Here is a 25,135-nt window from a genome sequence, read left to right as displayed (position 1 = left end):
AAAGATAAAAAATTAAATAACAACTCTGCTATTATCAAGGTCCGAACCCGCGATATGAACTCAATTGTGTCACAACACACCACTACACCAAGTTACTCTATAATTGACAATTTCGCGTTTTAGAATATATGACCGTGTTCACCAATTGGTATTTTGCCAATTTGGGGCCCTCTCCTGACCTTGAGCCCCAGAGAGTCGCACTCTTCGTCTATGCCCAGGCATGAGCCCTTTTTGTTTTCCGAGGTTACATTTTTTTTGGCCATAATTTTTTGTCAAAAAATGATATTCTAATGAGAGTTTTGTCATTTCTTTGGATAATTTCATCAAATTATTCCAAACGATTGGTTTTGTGCACCAAAAAAAATGACGTGTGTTTTTTTCTTTTTACAAATTAAATCATTGATAAAAGGGATACGACATTTAATAAGAGATTTGTATGTAACAAATATATAACAATCGAATTAAACAAAAGCGTCATTTTAGCAAAGATACAATCATTGAATATTCAACATTTTTTACACCGACATAGTTTTACTGAAATTAACAACAAAAATAAGACTAAATCAAAGAGAAAGAGTCAGAAATAGCCAAAAAATTTATAAACTAGAGAGAGGGGGGGAAGGAAAAAGAAAAACTTGACTTGTGTTTACCTTCTTTATAGAGTAATTCACAAGCATACTTAAACTAATTTATCTTCACTTACGGAGTATTTTTTAATTAATTCTACTACGAGGAGTTCCCACCGGCCGCCTTCGACGAATGGACTAAAATTATCTTCATTTATGGATTGTTTTTAAATATTGATTTATTATTATTATTATTATTATTATTATTATTATTATTATTATTATTATTATTATTATTATTATATAAAAGGTATTACACACACAAGATGTACAATAAACTTACTGTATTATACACCGGGATAACTTTTATCCAGTTTTTCACTTGTTTGTAACTTTTAATATGTTTTTGTTAAAAAGGAAATTAATAGACAACATTTTAAAGGGTTAAACAATTATATTTATACATTATTAGTGATTTTGAATGAATAATTTTTATTAAAATGAAAAAAACTATCACTAAAAACTAGATAACTTTTACATATATCGGGTTAACTTTGAAAAATGCATTTTGAGTTAATTTGTATCAATACCACTTTAACTCACCTAACGTAGCTGAAAAATACGTAGTAGATAACTTTTACGTATATCAGGTTAACTCACTTAACGTAGATTTTTTCGATACAAAATAGTACTCCCCCTCCGTCTGTTTTTGTTCTTTACGTTTTTCTTTTTGGGTGTCCCGAAATGTTCTTTACATTTCCTTTTATATTATCACATAAATGTCTTAATATTCTATCAAAAATTGTGTCAAATGATTATTTTAACCCATTAAATTCATTGGGTCATTTAATTCACACTTTTCCATTGGGAAATTATTATTTTTTTCTCATTTTCCCAATATCAAAATTTTGATAAAAAGTGAAAACATTATAAATAAATGTAATTTGTCTTGTTTAAATAAAAAAATAGAGAAATCTCAATGCACCAGTGGCGGATGTACGTGGGGGTCATCCTGGGTCACGTGACCCAGTAATATTTAAAAAAAATAAAAATTCAAACCACGAGTTGCAGAATTGCAGCCCCGAAAACCAAACACCTAAAGTAAAGCTAAAACCTTCGTTCTCTCTCTTCACCTTCTTTGTCAAATCGTCGCCGGCCACACTACCGAGTACTGGCCAACTACCTGCTAGTCTGCTACCAGCCTACCAGCCCCGCCGCCTACGCATCCCGCTGCCTGCATGCTGCAGTGGTCGACGCAGTCACGCAGACCCGCAGTCGCACTCGGAGATTCGCAGGCTCGCAGCCGACAGTTTCCCTCGACGCCGACCCTGACCCGCAGGCTCGCAGCCGGCAGTTTCCCTCGACGCCGACCCTGACCCGCAGACCGCAGCCGGCCAGTCACAGATTCGCAGCTGGCAGCCCGCAGCACGACAACAGTGATTTTCGAGGAAGATGAAGAAATTTGTGGAGGTGAATTGCCTTTATTCGCTTTAAATATTTAATTCAAAGTTATTTTACGTTTTGAATGTTATATTTGATGGAATTTAGATTGATTTTCTGAAAATTGGTCATGATTGTTACTTGTTAGTGGCTTAGTGTTCATTAATTTTTAGTTTCTTTGACTCAATAATCTGAAAACAGAAATGATAAATTGACAATGATTGTATGATTGAGCTGAGCATTTGAGCTATGGAAATGAAATTACTGGGTTTTGGATTTGAATTTTATTGAATTTTAATTAATGGGTTTTGGATTTGAATTTCATTGGTTTATTGAATTCTATTGGATTTGATTTATTGAAATTAATGGGTTTGGATTTGGATTTTATTGGATTTGATTTATTGGATTTGATTTATTGAATTTTAATGAGAAAAATTTATTTTGATTTTTATTAATGTTGTTAATTTGTTTAGTTGATGATGGAAAGTGGAAACATAGGTTGTAGAAATTGGTCTTTGTTGGATTGTTAATGGAAGATAGTGGATTAGAGAACAGTTGTAAATTTGAAGTTTGGTTGTAATAACTAATACTTGTTACTTTCGGGATAATTTTTTTAAAAGTATTTTTTTTAATTTATGCATTGGTTAATGATTATACGGTGAGCGGCGTACAATGGTGACCCACCATCCGTGAAATCCTGGCTCCGCCACTGCAATGCACATTGATTAGTCATTAAGACGCGTGTAAAATACCAAACAAAAAGAACAAAAAGAGACGCAGGGAATACCACATTGGGTATCATTACACTTTTATTTGTATGAACAAGAACTATGAGTTATGTATTGATACTCAGATTATGAGGCAGTGAGCAATTATCGAATCTTTTATTTCGGGCTATAATTTCCCCCATTTGTGAGCAATTATCGATTTTTTCCCCTAATACTCGTGGTTAAGGGTGTTCAAAATCTGGTCCCGATCGGAAAATAGACCAATTGGATTGGACCACACCGTTTGATTCCGATCCAGTCATCGGTCCTTTAAATTTTGGTTTCCAGTCTGATCTAAGCACCAAAATTTTCCGGTCCGGACCGATTAACCCGGTTTATATTAAATACTACCTTTGCTTCAAAATGATATTTACACTTTCCGTTTTAGTCTGTTTCATAATATTATTTACACTTTGCTTTATTCTATTTTTGGACATGCAAATTTACTACCTTATCCTTCTTACCCCACATTCTTTACAGTTTTTCATTCACTTTTTCTTACTTTATTCATTATTTTCTTACATCCACCTACCTTTTTACACATTTATTTTAATTTGTCCATATTTTATTATATTCAACCAATGTCTTAATAGTTGTGCAAATAGCAACCGCACAGATCTTTATGCAACGGAGGTAGTAGATCATAAATCTTCTTTAGAGCCATAATATCATGTGTTATTTTCTTTTGCGTTCCTACTCTTGGTTTTCTATATCCATTTTTTATTCCTTAAAAATGGAGAATTAAAGTTTGAATTTTCTAACTATATTTTGTTTGGAAATTAATAACCGCGAAAACTATGTGGTGATATAATCAATAATTTCGGTTCAATATGTTCTCCCGAACCGGGATTTCGGTCCATAAATTTTCTTTTCGGTTCTGGGCTAAATCGGTTCCGGTCCGTTTTTGGACCGATGTGCAGACCGTTTTTTGATGCTAAGGAGAGGCAAGCCTCGTACAAAAAAAGTGAAGCAATTAACTAATAAAATTTGGCGTGGTGACGCCCATAATATCCTCGCGAATGAGGCTTGTGATTTCGTGCGGTGGAACATCGAAATACAAGACTCTCTCCTCTTGGATGACACCCAAATTTGCAAGCTTATCTGCCACCTTATTCCCCCCTAGATAGCATTGAATTATGCGGATCTCTCAATCTCGTGACTTAATAATCTTACGGCAGTTTTCCAGAATATAGTAGCATTCTCCACGGGTGTGCAGGCCGTGGCAATAAAGTAAGTTTACATATCACTAGGTGGTTCAGCAGTGATCAATGGAGTCTTGGCCTATTATTTAAAACTGAGGTCTCATGTACAAAAGGTTTCAAGTTCGAATTTTTCGCCCCCTAAATTAGTTGTCCTTGTTACTTATTCTCACAAATAAAGAAAAAAAAAATTTGGTTTAGTGGTTGGATGTTGCCCTTGACATGTTTCCCCTATCCAGGTAGAAACATACTCGTACTCCGTATATGAACTAGAGCTGTCAAAACGGTTACTCGAGTCGGGTCCGGGTCTGGTCATCTCGGGTCTCGGGTCATGATGTGGTCGGGTCGTGTCCGGTCATTTTATCATCGGGTGCAGGTCGGGTTCAGGTTGGGTTCGGTCAGGTTGAAAATTTGTCGGGTCATGTCGGGTTATTTTTCCGTTTCGGTATAAATCGAGTTCGGGTCGGGTCTTTTTCTAGTCGGGTACAATTACGGGTTCGAGTCTTAACGAGTCGGGTCAAGTTCGGATCGGATAATTACTGGGTCGGTTAAAAGTCAGGTCGGGTTCACTATCGTGCACGGGTTAATACCGGGTGAGATGGCTATCAGGTCTAGTCAAGTTTTAACCTTATAATTAACTATTATAAATTTGGTTTAACGCTTTTCAATTGTTTTAGATTAGGTAATTATAAAAAATAATATTAACTTGATTTAAGTTATTATTTAATTAGTCAATGACAAATCGGGTTGTCAACATGTCGCGTAAATTCAGGTAACGGGTTGTCACGATTGAGTCAATAACAGGTTTCACCGGGTTATAATCGGTTTCGGGTGGACATCTGGTCGGGTGTTGAATCGGGTTCGGGTCATTATTCGGTCGGATAAGCTCACTCAATTTTGTTATCGGTTATATTTCGGTCGGGTGTCAGGTTCGGGTTCGGGTCCGGGTCCGGGTCATGCATTAGCGGGTCGAAATCGGTCGTCGGTTTTAACGGGTTGGATACGGTCGGGTTACGGGTTTCTTATTTTAACAAAATATCGGGTCTCGAGACGGATCCGGATCCTTAAAAATACAGGTCGGTTCAGGTCGGTTTTTCGGGTCGGGTCAAATTTTGACAGCTCTAGTTTGAATTATGAACCCTAGGGTTTAAGCACGACAGCAAAACCCTAATTCCACCTTCGCCATCCTCCAACTTCAATTACTATTACTTCGCAACAAAATCCACTGCTCAATTTCACCTCATAGAAATGGGATCAAAGAAAAAGAAGGCAAACAAATCCGTTGCCGGTGATTCCGCCGGCGGCAGCGGGGGCGGCAAAAATGGCAAGAAGAAGGAGATTCAACTAATTGAAGATCCTCGATTTTCAATGATTCACACCGATCCAAAGTTTCACAGCATTCCCGTTCGAAAGAATAAGATTTCAATCGACCCTCGGTTTAAAGAAATTTTAACTGACAAGGGTTTCGCGGATTCCTCGGCGAAGGTCGATAAGCGTGGGAAACCTAAAAAGCTGTCGGAGAACGTTTTGAAGCGATTCTATCATTTGGAGGATGATGAAGATGATGAACTTAAGAAGAAGAAGAAGAGTGTTGTAAAGAAGAAGGTGGAGGAGAGTGAAGACGAGTTGAGTGGCGATTCCTCTGAGGCGGAATCGGAGGGGGATTCAGAGAGTGATGATTTAGGTTCAACGACTGGTAGTGATGATGATTCTTCGGATGGTGTTGATTTGTCGGAAGATGATGACGACTCTGTTGAGGTGGTGGTTTCTGTTATGAATTGTTGTTTCTGGAATGAAATTGAATTCGTTGTTGTTAGCATTTTGAAATACCGGCTAATTTGTTGTTGGAACAGGTGGAAAATGTACCTGTAATTGACAGCGAAACACATAGATTGGCAGTTGTTAATATGGATTGGAATCAAGTTAAGGTAAAATTTTGAGCTTTATGAAATTGTTTTGGTATTTAATGCTTGTTGAGTTTGAAGCTATAATTTTATTAGTTTCCTTGTTCAATTTCTAATGAATTGGTATTGAATCTTGTGTATTAGTTGTAGTATTTCTGTGTGAATCTCTGCTGAAAGTGCGCGATGTGAACACCTTTGTATTGAAATGCAAATAATTTTATCAATCTAGTGTATGTGATTTCCATATTAACAATCAATTACTACTTGTGCTAAAATATGTTGCCAATTGCCCAATACGGAGAGTCCATTATGTTCGTTTGAGTAGATTAACTTCAAAAGAGAGTAATGGAACTTGCTTACTTATGAAAGGGTTTACTTCATTTTATCTTTAGCTTTACTTCATTACATTGTTTTACCTTCAACGTGATGGTGTCTTGTTGGCTGTTGATTGTTGTTTAACTTTTCTAACTTGTAGTTTTGATTTTCGGTCTCTTCTGAGGACACCATGTGCTCTTATTATAATTTCGATTGAGCAATTTTGATTATACGTTTCTTCTTATCAAAAAATCTTGTAGGCTGTTGACATATTTATGATGTTGAGATCATTCCTGCCTAAAGAAGGACAAATTAAGTCTGTAACGGTCTATCCTTCAGAATTTGGGCTCAAGCGTATGGAAGAGGAAGCAGTTCATGGTCCAATTGCCTTGTTGGGAAATGAGAAGAAAAAGGATGATGGGAGTGATGATAATGATAATGAAGATGATGATGATGAACATGAAGAAGATGATGATGATGATGATGATGATGATGAACATGAAGATGTTGATGACGATGAAGATGACGATGACGATGAAGAAGACAACGAGATAGATACTGAAAAGCTGCGTGCTTATGAAAAGAGTAGGCTAAGGTGATTGATTATAACATGATGAATGTTTTCTTTCTGAGATATAATCTTTTGGTATTTATATAGATGTTTCATAGCCTAGAGAAGGAGGATTATTTTTTTACTATCATGATCATGATATACACTTTTGCACAACATTGAAACACGAAGGCATGTATCCATGAAACTCCTTTAACAATAGTTTTTCTCATGGATAATACGGAGTATGTGGTTAACCTTAAAAAATAAGAGCAAAAAATTTCAAAAAGGATGTAAAGCATCACAGAAGTCATAGAATATGGCTATGTTATTCCCATCACAAGTTTTGGTTAGGAAGAAAGGAAAAAATATTGTGGCCAAATGCTGCTTGTTACCCTTGCTGGATATTAATGGTTCTGCTTTTCCTTGCTGTTTGCTACATGTTCTTTCCCTTATGTTTTCCCTTTGGCTTAAGCTATGTTTGTTGTTTGTGCCAAATGCTGCTTGTTGCCCTTGCTGGAAATTGCTGATTCGGCTTTTCATTGCTCTTTGCTACATGTTCTTTCCCTTATTTTCTCTCTTTCGCTTAAGCTATGTTTGCTGTTTGTGCACTCCGTATAGCTACTCAAATTATTTTTAATTGTTTGAGAAATATGAACTCAAGTTCCTTAAACCTGTATTGTTCTTTTGTTGTGATATGTTTATATAGTACATTGCTCGTACAGGTATTACTACGCCGTAGTGGAGTGTGACACTATTGCTACTGCAGATTACATTTACAAAGCTTGTGATGGTGTCGAGTTTGAAAGATCATCTAATGTGCTGGACCTGAGATTCATACCTGATTCTATGGAATTTCCTCATCCACCGCGGGATGTTGCGAAGGAGGTAATTCAACATAATTATTATTTGTGAGGTTTGTCACGGAAAATGATTCTTCCAAGGACAAATTCACTTCTTCCAAGGAAATCACCTTTGAGAAAATGACGACTCTCTTGGAAGAAGTGAAATTATTCCTTGGAAGAATCACCTCCCTTATGTCACACAGTCGGATATTATTGCTTGCATTGCAGTTTGAGGGAAACAAATAATGTATTCCGGATTTGTTGTCAGTTTCTCTGGCATCATGAGTAGTTTGCTTTCTAACTGATAATAGTAATGTCGTGGTTGGAGTGTGGATAAGGCTGTATTTTCAAATACCAGTTGTATCACATCTTCCCTTTTGCTTTTGTTCTTGATATCAGGCACCTGTTGATTATGAGGGGTTAGACTTTCAGACTCGTGCTTTGCAGCAAAGCAATGTAACCCTTACTTGGGATGATGATGAACCACATCGTGTGAAGACACTGAGGCGTAAATTCAATGATGACCAGGTTAATAATACTCCCTATGCCCATTTTCTTTGTTCTATGATATACTTTATTTGCAGTATCCATTCCCTTTGTCCCATGCAATGACATATTTGCAGTATCCATTCCCTTTGTCCCATGCAATGACATATTTGTTCTATCGACATTCTTCTGAAGGTGTTTTTGCACATTTTAGAACTAGGTGGAATCCGATATCATACATCCGTGGTTTTTGTGAGCTGCTATATTTTTTTCTATTTATTATTTCTGACTGAGAATAGGGAAATGCCGAGTATGTGGGAAGCATGAATCAGTTTGATTTTTTACCTGTATATTTTAAGGGATACCATATGAAACTAATCTCATACAAGTATATACCACTTTTACTGGTAACAACCAACCACCTAGTAGAGTTGAGTTTTCTGCAAGGATGTTTATTTGATGTGGGCTTAGTTTCTCAAAAATGTTGTAGATCAAGATTATGTTTTCACTGTTGGGATTATTTTCTTCATGTTGTCCATACATGAAAGATAAAATTTCACTGATTTCCTCCAAAATGTTGAAAATTTAGATTCGGTATAGCTAGTTTTCTTTGTAACGCTTGGTTTTTATTGTTGTAGCTTGCTGAATTGGAGTTGAGAGAGTTTTTGGCTTCTGATGAGAGTGATGAGGATGAGGACGAGAATGAGGATGAGGACGAAGATTTATCTGATAAAATAAATAATAAGGCCAGCAAGAACACGAAGGCTAGAATGGCCAAGAAGGATATGTACCGTGCCTTGGTCCAATCTGGGGATGGATCAGAGGCAGATGAAGATGAAGGCCAAGATATGGAGGTTACTTTCAATACTGGTCTAGAAGATATTAGCAAGAAGATTCTTGAAAAGAAGGATAAAGGATCAGAAAGTGTTTGGGAGGCATATCTGAGAAAGAAGAAAGAGAAAAAGAAGGCTAGGAAATACAAGTCGAAGAACTCATCGGACGATGAGAGTGATGAGAGTGATCAAGAGCCTCTCGAACAACCAGATGACTTTTTTGAGGAAGATCCATCTATTGTTAGAAGCAAGAAGGTTACTCATGGTAAGAAAAAGAGGGAGGAGAAGAAGAGACCCTTGGAAGATGAAGAAACAGCAGCTACCACGGCAGAGCTTGAGCTATTACTTGCAGATGACAAGGGAGCAGATAAAAATATTAAGGGTTACAAAATTAAACAGAAAAAGGGCAAGGGAAAGAAGGGTAAAGAGGATCCTGATGAAGACAATTTACCAACAGTTGACTATGATGATCCACGTTTCTCAGCTCTCTTCACTAATTCTGCGTTTTCTCTGGATCCTACGGATCCCCAATTCAAGAGGTAATTTTTGTTTAATTTTTAATAGGGATACAGCATCAAACCAAAAAAAAAAATTGGATTTATACTTGGAATATGATAAGCTGCACAATTTTGTCGCTGAAGTGTGTGACATTGGTTTGTGACAGGAGTGCAACTTATATTCGGCAATTAGCTCAACGGCAACAGAATGACGGGGAAGATGATGCAGCAATAGAGCCAGTGGAACAGTCAAGACCAAGTTCAAATGACGCTAGTAGCAAAGAAGACGGGAATTCTGTAGGTAAGTCTCGAAAGGAGAAGTTTGAGTTATCCTCGATTGTAAAATCCATCAAGATGAAGTCTCAGCAGCTCCCTAAGCCATCTAGTGTTAAAATGAAAAAGGACAAGACGGAACATGAATCAACCAAAAAGGAAAAGAAGCATAAGCTAGAAGGCTTGGATCGCAAAATGAAGAAAAAGCCTAGAATTGTAGAATAAGACCCAACTCACTTCAGCAACACAGAATTTTGATAATTTATTCATTTGTATTTTAAATTAAATACATGATTCTGCTCGATATTCCTTTTCAAGTCGATTTGTTTAGAGTAGGATTTGTAGCTTGTTTACAATGCTGTTCCAGGCGGAGTTCTTATATTTCGTTATTCTTCTTGATAAGCTTTGGAGAAAATGCAGAGGAATGAAAATCACAGTTTGTTACAATGTGAACGTAAAAGGGTAATGTTGCTATCATATTATTGTAGCTGATGGTTATTTCTTACTCTTCTCAGTTCTCACTCATAGGTCATCAGTGCAATGAACCTTTTAATAGAAGTTTATCTAAAACATCTTTGTCTACCCGGAAAGAAAGATTAAAAAGCAGAACTAGAATTTTTTTCATTTTAATTTTTTAAAAATTTTACTAGGCAAGAAAAAATGACCATACTGAATCAGCACCTATTACAGACTAACCAGCCGAACTACACAAGTTTTCGCTTGAGCCATTCCAAAGCATTTCTGATTGTATAAAAACTGCAACATCTCCAATCTATTTACCGCTGTATAGTATGCAAAATTCAGTATATGGTAGTGAGCCATATTTACAAGAAAAGGGTGAGATTATACAAACCAACGATCACATATTTTGGCCCCAAACCAAGTGCCCACTAAAAATGTACTTCGTGTGAAATATTGAAGCATGTGTGTATGTGTGTATGTATGTACTTCTCCTGTCTATATGATTATCTGTTGAACGGACAGAATCTGAACCAAAATAATGCAAATATATAAGAAGCTGTGTGTTAAAGCTGATGGTGCGCCTGATCCGAAAGGAGATCTTCCCAGCATGGGTGGCCCGTAAAATGGAGGTCTTGGACTGACATGTACAACTTCACCGCCTGATTCCATCACAAAAAGTACGTTGTTAACTTCGAAGAAACTTCATGGAAGAGCTACTGCAATACAAGTGTACTTACAGTCGTGTGCCTTCCATCCAAACACCATTCTCTCATGATCAAAAACAATACGATAGCCAGTCATGAAGTTCTCTGCAAAATGGAGTACGAACCAAATCTTAGTAATATTAATATCGATTTTCATTTCTTTTTCTACTGAAGACATCAGTATTTACCTCCAACTATGTTTATATCATCTTCGCCACTGTCAGATTTGAGAACTGCTAAACAGTATACAGACCGACCATCCTGCAGATTAACAGGAAACAGTTAACTGTCATTACTGATAATATTCATATTCATCCAACTTCTGTTAGAAATTTACCCCTGAATCTAAATATATGGCTGGATCTATGACAGTGAATATGTCTCCTCCTCTCATTGTCAGATTAATAGTGGGAGCGGTTACTTCATCCATGCTTAAACTGCACCATTCAAGGAAAATTTCAATGAACAAATACTTATTTGTCATATTCTTTTGCAGATAAACTGGTACCTACGTTGATATATAGCAGAATTCAAAAGGATTATCTGGATGAGCTTCCAGCCTTTGATCATTTATCTGGGAATTGAACTGCAGCAGAGATGTAATAATCCATTAAATTCCATTCCCATTTGGAAAATCAGAAAGATAACTCAAACAACATGCCTTTTCAGAAAGAAGACTGTAAGCTGGATCAGTCAAGTGAGTGAATGAAGTGCCGGTATCCATAATCACAGTGAAGTTTGTAGCAGAGACGTTTGTTCCCATAGAAATGTGTGTTATGCTGACATTATATAGACTGTTGAAAAATGACAGTAAGTACAATCTAAAATTTCCCTATAACCCAGAAATGCAGAACTCATACAGAAAAAGTGATGTCTTACTTCAACAGGTCATTGGGATCAAGTGGTGTTTCACCTTGTTCATTGCTGTCTCTATCTCCAAAAATGATTTTACCAACACCATCTCCAGTGAAACACATGGAATAAGAATTTGAAGTAAGATTTTGACTTGCTAAGACGCTAGGTAGAGATACGGGATCCATAGTAAGTCCTAGCAGGCCGTTTGGAGCTGCAGTTTCCAAGAATGAACCAGTCTGACGGACGCCACAACTGCAAGCCACAAACAAAATCCGATCTTAATTAGCTGATTGGAACTTGGAAGTACTTGAAGATTTTTTTTTTCCGGCGAGTATTGGGTGGTGATGGGCAAAGTGGTTAAAGCAGAAATTTGCAATCCCCTTTCCTCTTAGGTGCGTTCTATTCAACTGATTTTCACTTACTTGTTCTGAATTTATCTTAACTGGACTTATCTGAACTTATTAGAACTCATCAAAACTTATTTTAGTTATAAATTATACTTGGTCCGCCCTTATTTTTTCTGGAATAAGTGGAAATAAGGTGAACAGAACATAACTTAATTGGAACATCAGTAGAAAGGTCTTGCTTGCAACTGCACTGTTTGGAAAGCATGCAACAGATAGATTTTCCAATCACATTTTAACAAACTAAACTAGCTTAATAGGTTTCTTGGTAGAATTTTATGCTTTGGCAGAAGAATGAAGGTTTACCCGAAAGGAATTCTAGCATTTGTGCGCGTAGAAGAATTAGAATTCAATGAAAGATGCAATACATCCTCTACCAGGTAACCAGAAGATGATGTATTTGCTTGGAGATAAGCAACTCCATAGGGGCAGTTGATTTCTGAAGGATCGCAGCTTATGCTGTTTTGACAGTAAGGGCTAGAGCATTCGAGTTGTGATCCTGTGGATGAAGTACGCAAGCTGTATAGGTTGAAGTCTAAAACCTGAACTCCAAAAAGAAAATAAAAACATAAAAAGGCGGTTCAAGTGTAATACATTACACATAAATCAGATCACACACATTACACATAAATCAGATTTCACATAAATCAGATTCTGACAGCAGAAGGATGGAAATTGGAAGCAGTTTACCTCATTAGAACTAAACTGTAATCTCGTTACACAATTAGGCACGCAGTCACAAGGTAACCAGAAAAGGTGACTGCCCGTATCCAGAGCCACTAGAAACCATGATTCTGGTGTCCCTACAGACACATTCGCGTAATATAAACTGAAAAAAAAAACCCAAAAATATAAAAATAATGAAAGGCAGAAAGAAAACAGATAAAAACATATAAGAAAGACTATGACAGATCAAACTCATGTTCATTACTAATTTAGCACTGTAAAATATTTTGACTTTATTATCAGACATAAATTCATTTCAGAGGGAGAAGAGAGCATACAATCCAAGTGCACTGATATGAAAGGTGGTGTTTCCAGAAGCAAAGGTGAGAGGGGTGTCATTATCTGTTCCTCCTGCTAATCTACGACCATGGAAGACACGATCACGATGAACCATAGCAGCATAGTAATCAACTGTTTCCTTCTCTGGAAAAAACTCATTATCAATGTTGAATATTGCCTTAGCAGGATCAGAGAATCTATGAAGGATATCAAATCCAAATGCTTCAGATCCATTACAGATTTGACACGTCAAGCTCAACATCAAAACAAACACCATTATTAATCCATAAGTTAATTTGCAGTACCCCATCTTACAAGTTACAGCTGATATGATGATGCTTATGGCTTATGTTATCGAATTTAGCTTGAATATGATTTATGAAATGATCAAAACTGTATGAAACTCAGACATTCTGGAGGAGAAGTGTTGATCTTTCCTTCTTTCTGGTGTTTTTTTTAATAAATTGTTGAAATTTAGAGCTATAATAAGTTGATGATCTAGCCATTTAGCAAATGATGGTGATGAGTTTATATAATGACAAAGAATACATGTAAGCAAGTTACTATTCAATAATTCAAAGTCAATGTCTGGCAGTCTTTGAAATGTTGCTTACTTATTGATTAATGTTTGTAAGAGGATGTTAAGCTGATTTGGAATCTCCATCTCTTTTCTCCCTTCATAAAACAATTTCTCAAGCTATGGCTTAATTTTCCAATTAGTAAAAATACACTTATTCGAATTTATCTGAACAATATATGAAAACAAATTCTGGAAAAGATGCTTAAAAAGTTGACTTTTAGATTAACGTTTAAGTTATCAATTTTGTAGTTGGATGGGGGTTGTTATACACTTCAAGAAACTTGTACTTCCGATTTCTTTAAAAAAGATGTCCGAATTCCCACTTAAACTAAAATAGGAGCGGTTATGTAACTGAAGTCTTCCATTTTACACTAAATAAAACTCACTTTGTTACAACCGTCCACGCAAGGTTACTTGCATAATCGCATTGCACGTCTGCAGTAGTAGACCTTAAACAGTTTTACGAGGGGCGCCGATAGAAAAAGTTAAGCAATATATTATGTAATTATGTAATTATACACGAATTTTAGGGGGCGTACCTAGAAATACACAATAAAATTTGCCGATCGAAGGGCCAGACCCACCCCAGCATAAACAAAGATCCGCCCCTAACGTCCGCACCTACTTACATAATGGGGCCTAAAAAATCATTTGTAGAAGGGGAAAATCTTGGGAAACTATTTTTCACCGAATGTTTTGATCAAATTAAACAGCCTAATAAAACTCACTTTTTACAACCATCCATGAAAGGTTATGCAGTCTGCAACATGTAAAAAAAAAATACGTTTTAGGAACGGAGTTTAATCGAAAAGTCAAAGGAGAGAGAATGTGTGACGAGAATAAAAAGTCAGGTACAGAGGTTTTGACAGGGAATGTCCAACTATTGGAGAGAGACTTTGTATCCAACACATTCACAGTTTCACACAAGACATGAAGATATTCTCTTGGTGGGCTTAGTGAATAAATGTCACAAATAATTCTGTTCACTACACTTTTGTTCCATCTTTTTAATATAAGTATAAAGCCATCCTTTTCTCGAGATGTATTTGTTCATCTTAAAGAAAGGGGATTGTTATTCGACGCCCTGTTCCGTCAATAACGCCCTAACTTTTGACGTGAAAGTACGAATCTGCCCTTTAAAATCAAAATCAAACCCCCCCTCCCTCATCACCCTTCTCCTTCTGCTCTTTCCCTTTCTCCCTGTCCTCCTCCTGCCGCCGTCTCAGCCCAACTCCGGCCGGTGAGCAAACCCATATTTTCGCATTTTTGAACGCTTGTCTCCTTCTAATTGTCGAGCAAACCCGACCGACTGCCTTGACGCTCTGTTCTAATTGTCGAGCAAACGCGACCGAAAATGCGTCGAAAAACCCCCTCACCATAGCCGCCGGAGCAAACCCATAGCCCCCTCTTGCACGCACCATAGCCGCCGGCGTCCAAAAACCCCCATCCCCTGTTATTCCAACCCCTGTTTCGCCGGCCACGACTCCTGTTTCGCCGCCCACGACGGTGGTTTTCGCCGGTGATATTGTCAACGTCAATGGCTTCAAAGAGGAGACCAACATCGACGCCTTTGTCTCCTCCACAACCGCCGGCGTTAAAGGTAATTGAATTTTTTTTTTTAATTGAAAGGGGTTGGGTGGCGCACACAAATTGCGTCGACCTCCATGTCAACCGCGCACAGCCTGTGCGCCGGTGACATGGGGTTCGTGCAGATCTGGTGCACCACCCCCATGTCACCGGCGCACAGGCTGTGCGCGGTTGACAGGGTAGACGACGCAAATTGTGTGCGTGGGGGGAATTCTGAGTTTTTGAAATTTGATTTTTATTTTTTTTTATTTTTTTTTAATTCCCTAATTCTGAATTCTGAGTACTATATTACTGAATTATAATTTAATTTTTATAAATTTCGATTTTTTTTTATTATTTAATTATCTGTTTTAATTTAGATTATGCAATATAATATTTTAGTTAATTATTAATGTTAGGGAATTTATTATGTTAACGGAATTAATTATTAATGTTAGGAAATATTATTAATTGATGTTAGGGAATATTATTAATTGATAAATGTTAGTAAATATTATTAAATTATTATATACATCATAGTTTATATAAATAAAAATATTCGATTTTTTTTTATTATTTAATTATCTGTTTTAATTTAGATTATGCAATATAATATTTTAGTTAATTATTAATGTTAGGGAATTTATTATGTTAACGGAATTAATTATTAATGTTAGGGAATATTATTAATTGATGTTAGGGAATATTATTAATTGATAAATGTTAGTAAATATTATTAAATTATTATATACATCATAGTTTATATAAATAAAAATATAGTAAATAATATCAAAATGTATTATAAAATTATTAGCGTTTAAACGATATATAAATGTTAGTTTGGTAACAAGTATGTGTCACGCTAATAAAAATTTAAAAATGTAATCCAGGTCACGTTGTTATTAAGAATCAATAGTTGTTAACAAGCATATGTCATGTTAGAATATTTAGCAACACTAGAAATGAGTAACGTAAATTTGAATATTTTATTAGCAATATTTAGCACTTTATAAATGAGTAACGTAATTTTGAATCGATTTGAAAATATAATTGAATATTAATGTAGGAATTAATTTTTAATGAAAATCAACCTAATATATGTCACGTTTGAATAATAGCGACTTACGAAGACCAACGTCGAATTTGATGAGGATAATGTGGATGATGTTAATGATGTCGTTGTTGGTTCTGGAGTGAGGCATACGAGAAGTCGGTGTGTAAATGCTTCGGTTAGGAGAGAGAGAGAGAGAGAGAGAGAGAGAGAGAGATGGTTTACCATTGGGTGAGGAGTATATTGAGGAGGACTTGGAGGACTTCACAACTGCTTTGGATAACGCCTTGCAATCCACCTCACCCCAGGCGCAGGTGAATAGCTCGCCACCTCAGTCTTCTCATGGGTCGAAGGTTTGCCATGACTATGACGTGGATTCTGAGGGCAATGAGGACGAGGGTTCTGAGGGCGATGAGGATGAGGGTTCTGAGGGCAATGAGGATGAGGGTTCTGGGGGCAATGAGGATGAGGGTTCTAAGGGCGATGAGGAGCCAGTCATTCCACCTCGCGTCGTGGTGCGCGACTCTAATGCTCCTATTACTATTCATCGACGTAAAGGGAAGTTTATTCGTAACCCTGAGGGGAGTATGAGTACCACCGGACGTTGTCGTAGAGATAAGGGGACTAGAGACACATGGTTAGTTACTGGCCCGATGGGCGGAGGTCCTTCAGACGGTAGCGTTATTCCTAGCTACCCGGCTCACGTTGCGAGGTCCTTATGGGAAGCCAAGTTCGATCGAGGTAAATTGCATTGCCAGAGTAGAGTAGTGGTATGTAAGCGGCTAATGAAGTGGTATCGTGGAATGAAAGAAGATCAGCGAGATAAGCTAGGTGAAAGTTCGTTGAGTCATTTGCCATTTATGATGGCATCCCACATTGACGCTCCTTTGATTTCAGCTTTCGTGGAGAGGTGGCAACCGGATACGAACACTTTTCACTTGCCATTTGGAGAGATGACGATCATGTTGCATGACGTTCAGGCGATACTTGGGATTCCTGTTGAGGGGAGTGTAGTGAGTTGTACCTACGACGACACGAGCAGATCTCTTATGAGCCTTATTCTTGAGTTGCTTCAGGTGAGCGATGAGGCGACCCTTAAAGCAGGGAAAGCGCCTATATGGCAACGCGGTTGTGTGAAGACTTCTACTACTATTGGCAATTTGGAGGGATTGGCTAGGGACCCAGATTGTGAGATGACTGGTTGGCTATGGACTGCTATTGGATGTTGTTTGTTTACTGATAAGAGTAGAAGTCGGGTTCGCTCGCAGATCTTACGTAATCTAGATCATTTGGATCATGTACCGAGCTACTCTTGGGGCTCAGCTTGCTTAGCCTTTCTTTATCGCCAGCTGGGTATGGCTACACGATCAGAGTCACGAGGTATTGGAGGTTGTCTCACGCTTCTTCAGGCGTGGATATATGAGCATTTTCCATGCTTCCGACCACGATCAGCCAGGAAGGATATAGGACATAATGATCCTCGTGCATTGAGATGGGTTTATGCTCCAGAGAGTAACGATTCTCGAAATATCTCGGACAACTGCAATATCTCGAGCTAACACGTCATCGACAAGGGATTGGAATAGCTCAACGACTTGTGCGGACTCCTCCACAAACTCAGGAATGTCCGCCCCATCTCCGATCTCCAAGGTCCTCCAAAATCGATGGACAAGGTCAAGATACAAACCAACTCCACCTTGGACCGCCATATATATGTTGCAAGCACATGGGAGTCCATGAGTGGACAATTTAGCACAACCACACCTCTCAAAAACTTCGGTACTTAACTGTCGCATCCTCGTATGTTCTTCCAAAATAAGCTCCAAAGCATGATGGGACACACGACCAACAAGGTGTTGGTATAGATAACTCTTGAATAACGCACCATGTCGCCGCCTTGAACTCTCTAATCCATTTTTAATCTCTGTAACTTGGTTAATGATAGAAGCATGCACTTTTCTAAAAACAGTGTCCAATGACCCTTGCGAACTTCCAAGCCAACTCTTTACGACAGAGTGTTGACTCTCGACCCTACAAGTCGTTATTGAAGGAAATAATGCCCTTGGTCCAAGTATGCATTCAATGTTAAGTCTAATAAATGCGGTTCAGTATTAATTAACAAGTTAATAATTCAGTGAGATCAAGTGAGCTGAATGCCTAGCTAGAGGCCGCTTCAGTTCAAGTGGAATTAATGAAATTAATCCACAGCTTACTCTTGACTGAACCCGTAGGGTCACACAAATAGTACGTAAACGGATCAAGTATTTAATGGCATTAAATACTCCATCTATGGATATTCGGAATCGACGGATCTTGGTTTCAGTGGGAGCTGAGATCGTCACAGGCAAGAAATGAATACTCCGGAAACGATGATATTACCGGAAACGGAAATATGGATCGTATCAGAAATATAAATATTATCCAAGTCGTAGATGTTGCCGGAAACGGAAACATGGTACGTATCGGAAAATATTATCGGAAATGGAAATATTGCCGGAATCGGAAATATTGCCGGAAACGGAAATATTGTCAGAATCGGAAATATTATCGGAATCGGAAAATAATTCCGGAAACGGAAATATTAAATATTTGTTCGAAACGGAAATTGATTCCGGAATCGGAAATGTTGAATATTGTTCGTATCGGAAATGAATTCCGGAATCGGGAAATTAATCGGAAGCGTATCGTACGAATTAGCATCGGACGAGGCCTGCCAGACGAAGGCCCAGCACGAAGCCGGGCCATCGCCCAGCAAGCCAGCGCGCCACAAACGCACCAGCCAAAGCTGCGCCAGGCCCACCGCAAGGCAGGCCCAGCGCGCGCCAAGGCTACGGCAGCGTGTGGGCTTGCGGCAGTGGGCTGCGAGCTCGCGGGCTGCGCGCGAGCGCATGGCGCCCCTCGTGGGCTGCTGTGCGTGCGTGTGTGTTTGTGTGCTACTCGAATCCTAAAGCTACCGGGATTTGTCATATGATTAAATCTAATCCTAAAAGATTTAGTTTATTTAATTAGAGTCCTAGTAGGATTATAATTAAATAAATTAGTATCCTAATAGGATTCCAAATCCTTTTCCGTAACTCTATAAATAGGTGCCTAGGGTCACATATTTACATCGAGCATTCAAGTATTCAAAGTGAGTTTTTGAGAGCAAAATTCAGTCACACAATTGCCTATAAAGTGCCGAAAATTCAGAGTACCTTAAGGGCGATTCTAGTTGGTCAATCTTAAGGCGGATCCGGACGTGCTGTGGACTATCTACGGAGGGACGACACTTGGAGTCCTAAAGACTTGTTCTTGTTCGGTTCGGGCGCAGCTAGGGAAGGCACGCAACAAAGAGTATGCATCTAAACTATGCTAAATGATTATGTGTAAATAATATGTTTTCCTGGCTTAATGGTTTTTTCCGCATGATTTATGAATTGTCATATGTATCATAACCTAACAGTGGTATCACGAGCCTCTTATTATTTTCATAATCTAAATTGCATGAACATGGTTAAATATTACAAATTTGCAAGAATTAAAAGGGGTGATTAATTTTCGTAATTGTTAATTAATTGCATATTGCGTTTATTTTTTATTTTTTTTGGCAAATAAATTTGATTATATTACCAAAGTAAGGATAACACCTAGTCACAAAAACCAACTCTAAGTTCCCAACAACCTGGGATCACATCAACTAAACACAAAGCCAACAGGCACAAGCTAAACTCTACAAGCCACACAAAACAGAATTCTACTTACAACTGACTCTATAGGATCATAGTGATCATTAAACACACTAGAATTCCTCTAAATCCACACAGCATAGACTGTCTCAATGAAGGCAATACTACACAGTTTGGCTCTTTCTTTGGTGCTCCTGCTCTGTACAGCTGCCCATCTAACCTCATCATCCCAGGTCTGAATTGTTCTCTGCATCCCCATTTGAGTAAGAACTCTACTCCAAATCTCCTTTGAATATTGACACTCAAAGAACAAATGTGTCAGTTTCTCTTCATGTACCAGACAAAATTCACATTCACCACTAATGTCTATGTCCCAGCTGATCAATCTGTCTTTGGTAGGAAGCCTGTTTTGTAAAGCCAACCAAGTAATGAAGGTCCCTTTAGGACTAGCCTTGCTGTTACAAGTGATTCTTTTCCAATGCACATGACTGGCTCCACTCTGAAGATGCTTATACATTTTACTGATTTTGAACTTGTCATTATGGACAAATTGAGTCACTCCTCCTGCTTGCATTAGAACATCTCTATACTGCCAGATCTTCCTTAATGACCAAGTTAGCCCAGATGGGATGGGCATGGTCCAAAAATCCATCTGCTTCACATAGTAAGTGTGGATCCATTTCACCCACAGTCTGTCTTGTTTCATAGATAAAGCCCAGCAGTGTTTGAGAACAGCAGCTTTATTCCATATTGTTAAGTCCTTTAGATTCCACCCACCACAACTCTTGGGAAGGCACAAGTGATCCCAAGAAACTGGGGCCTTTTTTGAGCCAATATCTGACCCTGCCCACAGAAAGCACCTGCAAATGCTTTGGATTGTCTTCATAACTTTCTTGGGCATTACAAAAATTTGACACCAGTAAAGCTGCATTCCAAACAGAACTGACTTGACCAGCTGTAATCTGCCTGCATAGGACAAGAATCTTGCAGACCAACTCTTAATTCTAGCAGTTGTTCTTTCAATAAGAGGTTTACAATCAGAGAAGCTCAACTTCCTAGTTGTCAAGGGTACCCCTAAATATTTAAAGGGGAAAACACCTTTCTGAATGCCAATTGTGGTAGCAATCTGGTTAGAAGCAACATCAGAAACACCAGCTGTATAGACTTCACTCTTATGGAGATTAGCACTGAGACCAGAAGCCTTTGAGAACTTGGTAAAAGCTCCAAAAAGAGTAATAATAGAAGGCAAATCTGCCCTGGCAAACATGAGAAGGTCATCAGCAAACATCATGTGGGTAATCTTCAATTTCTTACATCTTGGATGATAGTTGAATTCCTTTTGTGAACTCATGGCAGCCAAACATCTTGACAAATACTCCATACCCAGAGCAAAGAGATAGGGTGACATTGGATCCCCTTGCCTCAATCCCTTTTTTGCAGGAATATGAAGAGTAGGAAATCCATTGACAAGAATAGAGTAGGAGACAGTTCCCAAACATTCCATCACCCACCTAATAAACATGTCAGGGAATCCTAATTCATGCATCATTGACTTCAGGAAGGGCCATTCCAAAGAGTCATAAGCCTTCTTGAGGTCAACTTTTATCATACACCTAGGGGAGATGTATTTCCTTGAATAACATTTCACCAGCTCAGAAGCCAGTAGGATATTATCAGCAATATTCCTACCAGGAATGAAGCCAGCCTGAGAATCATTCACCACTTCACCAATTATTGACTGCATTCTGTGAGTTAAGATTTTTGAAATCAACTTGTAAACAATGGAGCAACATGCTATAGGCCTGAAGTCTTTAATACTAGTAGCATTGTGAATTTTTGGGATTAGAGTAACAGCAGTGTTGTTTGTTTGTTTCAGAAGTTTCCCTGTGGAGAAGAAATCCTGAACAGCCACATAAATGTCATCTTTAATGATGCTCCAAGCTTCTTTGAAAAAGAAACTGTTAAACCCATCTAAACCAGGAGCTTTATTGTTGTCAATCCCTTTCAGTGCCATACCAATCTCAGCAGTTGAAACAGGAAGAACTAAAGATTGAGCTGAAGCTGCAGAAAGTTGTTTACCTTGTCTCACAACTGTAACATCAATACCCTCCAAAGTGTCTGCAGCAGAACCAATAAGACCATGATAGAAAGCTTTGATCTCATCTTTAATCTCTGCAGCAGTGGTAAGCTTCCTCCCATTAGCATCATAAATAACATCAATACTGTTCCTGGCATATCTCTCCTTTACTGCTGTGAAGAAGAACTTTGTATTTGAATCACCAGTTTTCAACCACTGGATTCTTGATTTCTGTTTGAGAGCTCCTTCATGAATACTCAGAAACTTTTTAAGCTTACCAGTGCACTCTTTTTCAGTCAGTTGAAGGTCAATATCACTAGGAGAAGCAGCTAAATGAGATTGAGTGTCATCCAGCTCCCTCCTAATACCATCAATTCTCTCCTCCAGCCTAGCAAATTCTTTCCTATGCAAAGTTTTCAGACCCTGCTTGACGACTTTCAATTTGTGCCACACTTGAAACATAGGAGTTCCATTTACAACAGATCCCCACCCTTCTTGCACAATCTGATGGAACTTAGGGTGCTCAGCCATGTAATTGAAGAACTTAAATGGTCTACTTCCCCTCTGTCTCACCACTTTACAATCCAGCAGAAGAGGGGAGTGATCTGATAAACCTGGGTTCAGATAGTCTACACATACTTCTGGATAACTAGTATGCCAGTTTCCACACCCAAAGGCCCAATCAATTCTGGAATGAATTCTCAAATCACCTTGCCCTTTATTGTTCCACGAGAAGAAATTTCCACAACTCTTGAGCTCTATCAGCCCTGTTGCATCAATACAAGCATCAAAATCTCTTGTTTCTGTATCAGAAACTTGGCTACCATGGATTCTATCACCTGCATGCAGCACTGAATTGAAGTCACCCATGACAAACCAAGGGTATATCACCCTTGGTCCAATTTGAGTCAAGGTGGTCCAAAGAGGTCTCCTATGATCAATTGTATGCAAGCCATACACAGCAGTGAACTGAGCAGTAAAATTCCCATCCTTTGCAGCTAAATCACCATGAATAACTTGGTCAGTTTTTAAGTCCATAGTAAAGGTAACCTCACTATGCCTCCACCCAATCCAGATTCTACCCTTAGGAGAATAGGAATAGTTCATTTCCCACTTCCAGCAACTACCTAGCTTATTCTGAATCTTGCTAGCTTTATTTTCCCTCACTCTAGTTTCTAACAGAGCAATAACACTGATCTTATTGGTTTCCAGCAATCTCCTAACCTCCACCACTTTATTAGGATCATTCAGACCCCTAACATTCCAAGTGCAAACAATCATGGTGGATACCTATCTCTTTCCTCAACCTCTGCATCCTCACCCTCCTCCTCTATAGAAAATCCCTCCACTACATCAACCACTTTTGGAACCTGAGCCAATCCCAAAGGATGATCATAGTGTTTAGACTCTCTCCTTCTCCTGGATACTACTCTCCATCCATCATCTTGAACATCACTCACTTGTGCCTGGTTCAAAGGGGTAGTAGCAATCAAACTTGGAATGATTTCTTCAGGAACAGCAGGTTCAGGTACAGAAACAGCAGCATTCACCACCTTCTTTGGTTTCCAGACCTTAGTCACCTTTTTCTGCACTGGTTGAACATGAGTAGCAGGTTGATATCTTGTTTGACCCTTTTTAACTGAACAATCATGCCCAATTATTTGACATTCCTTACAAAAAGGTGGGAGCCATTCATACTCCACTTTCTGATTGAAGGTTCTACCACAAGAGTCCTGTATTTGAACAACCTTGGTGACAGTTTTAGTAACATCAACTTCAATTAAGAGCCTAGCAAAAGAAATCCTCAATTGCTTAGAGGTACACTCATCAGCAAATAAAGGAACCCCAACAAGGCTCCCAATCCTAATGAGAGAATCCATGCCCCAACAACACAGAGGTAGGTTAGGGAGCTTCACCCACACAGGAATTACCCTGAGAATTTCCTCTTGGAAATTAAAATCTGATGACCATGGCTTAGTGATCATAGGCCTACCAAAGAAAGTGTGAGGTACAGCAACCAGTACCTCATCTCTATCCCTTTTTGAGCAGAATTTAACCACAAAATAGCCCTCATCATGTAGAAACACATTAGGCTTACCAACATGACCCCATTCCTTATCAATATACCTAATTACTGCCCCAATGGAGGGTTTATCACCAACAACATACATGATCAAAGCAAAATCCCAAATAGCAGCCATTTTACTCATATCAACCTTGTCAAGCATAGCAACAGGAGTACCTTCCAAAATTGTGGGAGCAATAAAGGAGAGGGAGTTACCTTTGCCAGTGAGTTGGGGTCCTCGAAATAAGTTCACCCAAGATGATTTTGGGTCAACCCTGGTGTGCTGCTGTTCTAATGGAGGTCTAGTGCCTTCGTCTCCAAGTTCTCCAGAGGTACCACCATGCTCTGTTTCAGAGGAATCAAGATCCCCTTTGCTTGCGAGGGTTTCCGTACCATTTGTCAAACCCAGTACAACATTAACGTTTCTCACCATTTCCTTCACCCTTTCCAGAGCAGAGCCACCCACTCTCCCACCCCCCTGTCCTTCTTCCATACCTCCCACAATCTCGGAGTGAACACCCCTGGTTTCCGATTGGTACGAAGGAGAGTAGTTGATGGCAGCATGGTACGCCGCAATAGCTTCTTGAGTGTGTGGTGAAGGTGGTCCAGCAGAAGGATGCGACGGGAATGGCGTCCTGATTACCGGCGGCAGTCGGACTTCATCTCCATTGCTGGGTATGGTGTTTCTCAACTGATGTTGGTTCATTGGGCGCAAAGAGGCAGTATGAAGAAGCGCAGAGGCCTCCTCATTGATCTCACGAACTTCTTGTTTCTGATTCTTCTTCTTCCTCGCCATTTCCAATGGTGGGTGTACGATAGCAGAGAACCTTATCGTGCGCTACACCATGGAAAGAGAGAGTTTTCTCAGAAACAAGAAATTATTATATCAAAGATTAAAATTTTCACAATAATTGCGTTTATTTAATTATACGTACGCAGTTTTTCGGCAGTTTCTCCGTTACTCATCCAAATCGAGTGATTTTTGTGTCAATTCCGCATGTAAAAGGCATTCTAAAATTTTGACAA

At 38.7% G+C, this 25,135-nt stretch overlaps 2 protein-coding genes across 2 annotated transcripts; one reads left to right on the top strand and one right to left on the bottom strand.

Moving 5' to 3' along the window:
• The first annotated feature begins 5,110 nt into the window (after positions 1-5,110).
• Positions 5,111-10,122, top strand: LOC110777073 (pre-rRNA-processing protein esf1). The gene is made up of 7 exons (XM_021981684.2): positions 5,111-5,730; positions 5,826-5,900; positions 6,452-6,786; positions 7,467-7,629; positions 7,986-8,114; positions 8,711-9,444; positions 9,570-10,122. Exons 1-7 carry the CDS (start codon positions 5,221-5,223, stop codon positions 9,898-9,900), a joined length of 2,277 nt encoding a protein of 758 aa, XP_021837376.1. The 5' UTR covers positions 5,111-5,220; the 3' UTR covers positions 9,901-10,122.
• A 163-nt stretch (positions 10,123-10,285) lies between these two features.
• On the bottom strand, positions 10,286-13,608 carry LOC110777074 (aspartyl protease family protein 1). The gene is made up of 10 exons (XM_021981685.2): positions 13,105-13,608; positions 12,791-12,929; positions 12,407-12,642; positions 11,721-11,948; positions 11,503-11,635; positions 11,354-11,427; positions 11,179-11,278; positions 11,030-11,102; positions 10,875-10,946; positions 10,286-10,796 (listed from the first exon to the last, which is right to left on the bottom strand). The coding sequence occupies exons 1-10, from the start codon at positions 13,413-13,415 to the stop codon at positions 10,633-10,635; spliced, it is 1,530 nt and encodes a 509-aa protein (XP_021837377.2). The 5' UTR covers positions 13,416-13,608; the 3' UTR covers positions 10,286-10,632.
• Between the last annotated feature and the right edge of the window lie 11,527 nt (positions 13,609-25,135).

Source organism: Spinacia oleracea, chromosome 3 (assembly GCF_020520425.1).
Source record: "Spinacia oleracea cultivar Varoflay chromosome 3, BTI_SOV_V1, whole genome shotgun sequence".
NCBI classification, from domain to species: Eukaryota; Viridiplantae; Streptophyta; class Magnoliopsida; order Caryophyllales; family Amaranthaceae; genus Spinacia; species Spinacia oleracea.
The sequence above is the reverse complement of the archived record's forward strand: the minus strand, read 5'-3'. Positions and strand labels throughout refer to the sequence as shown.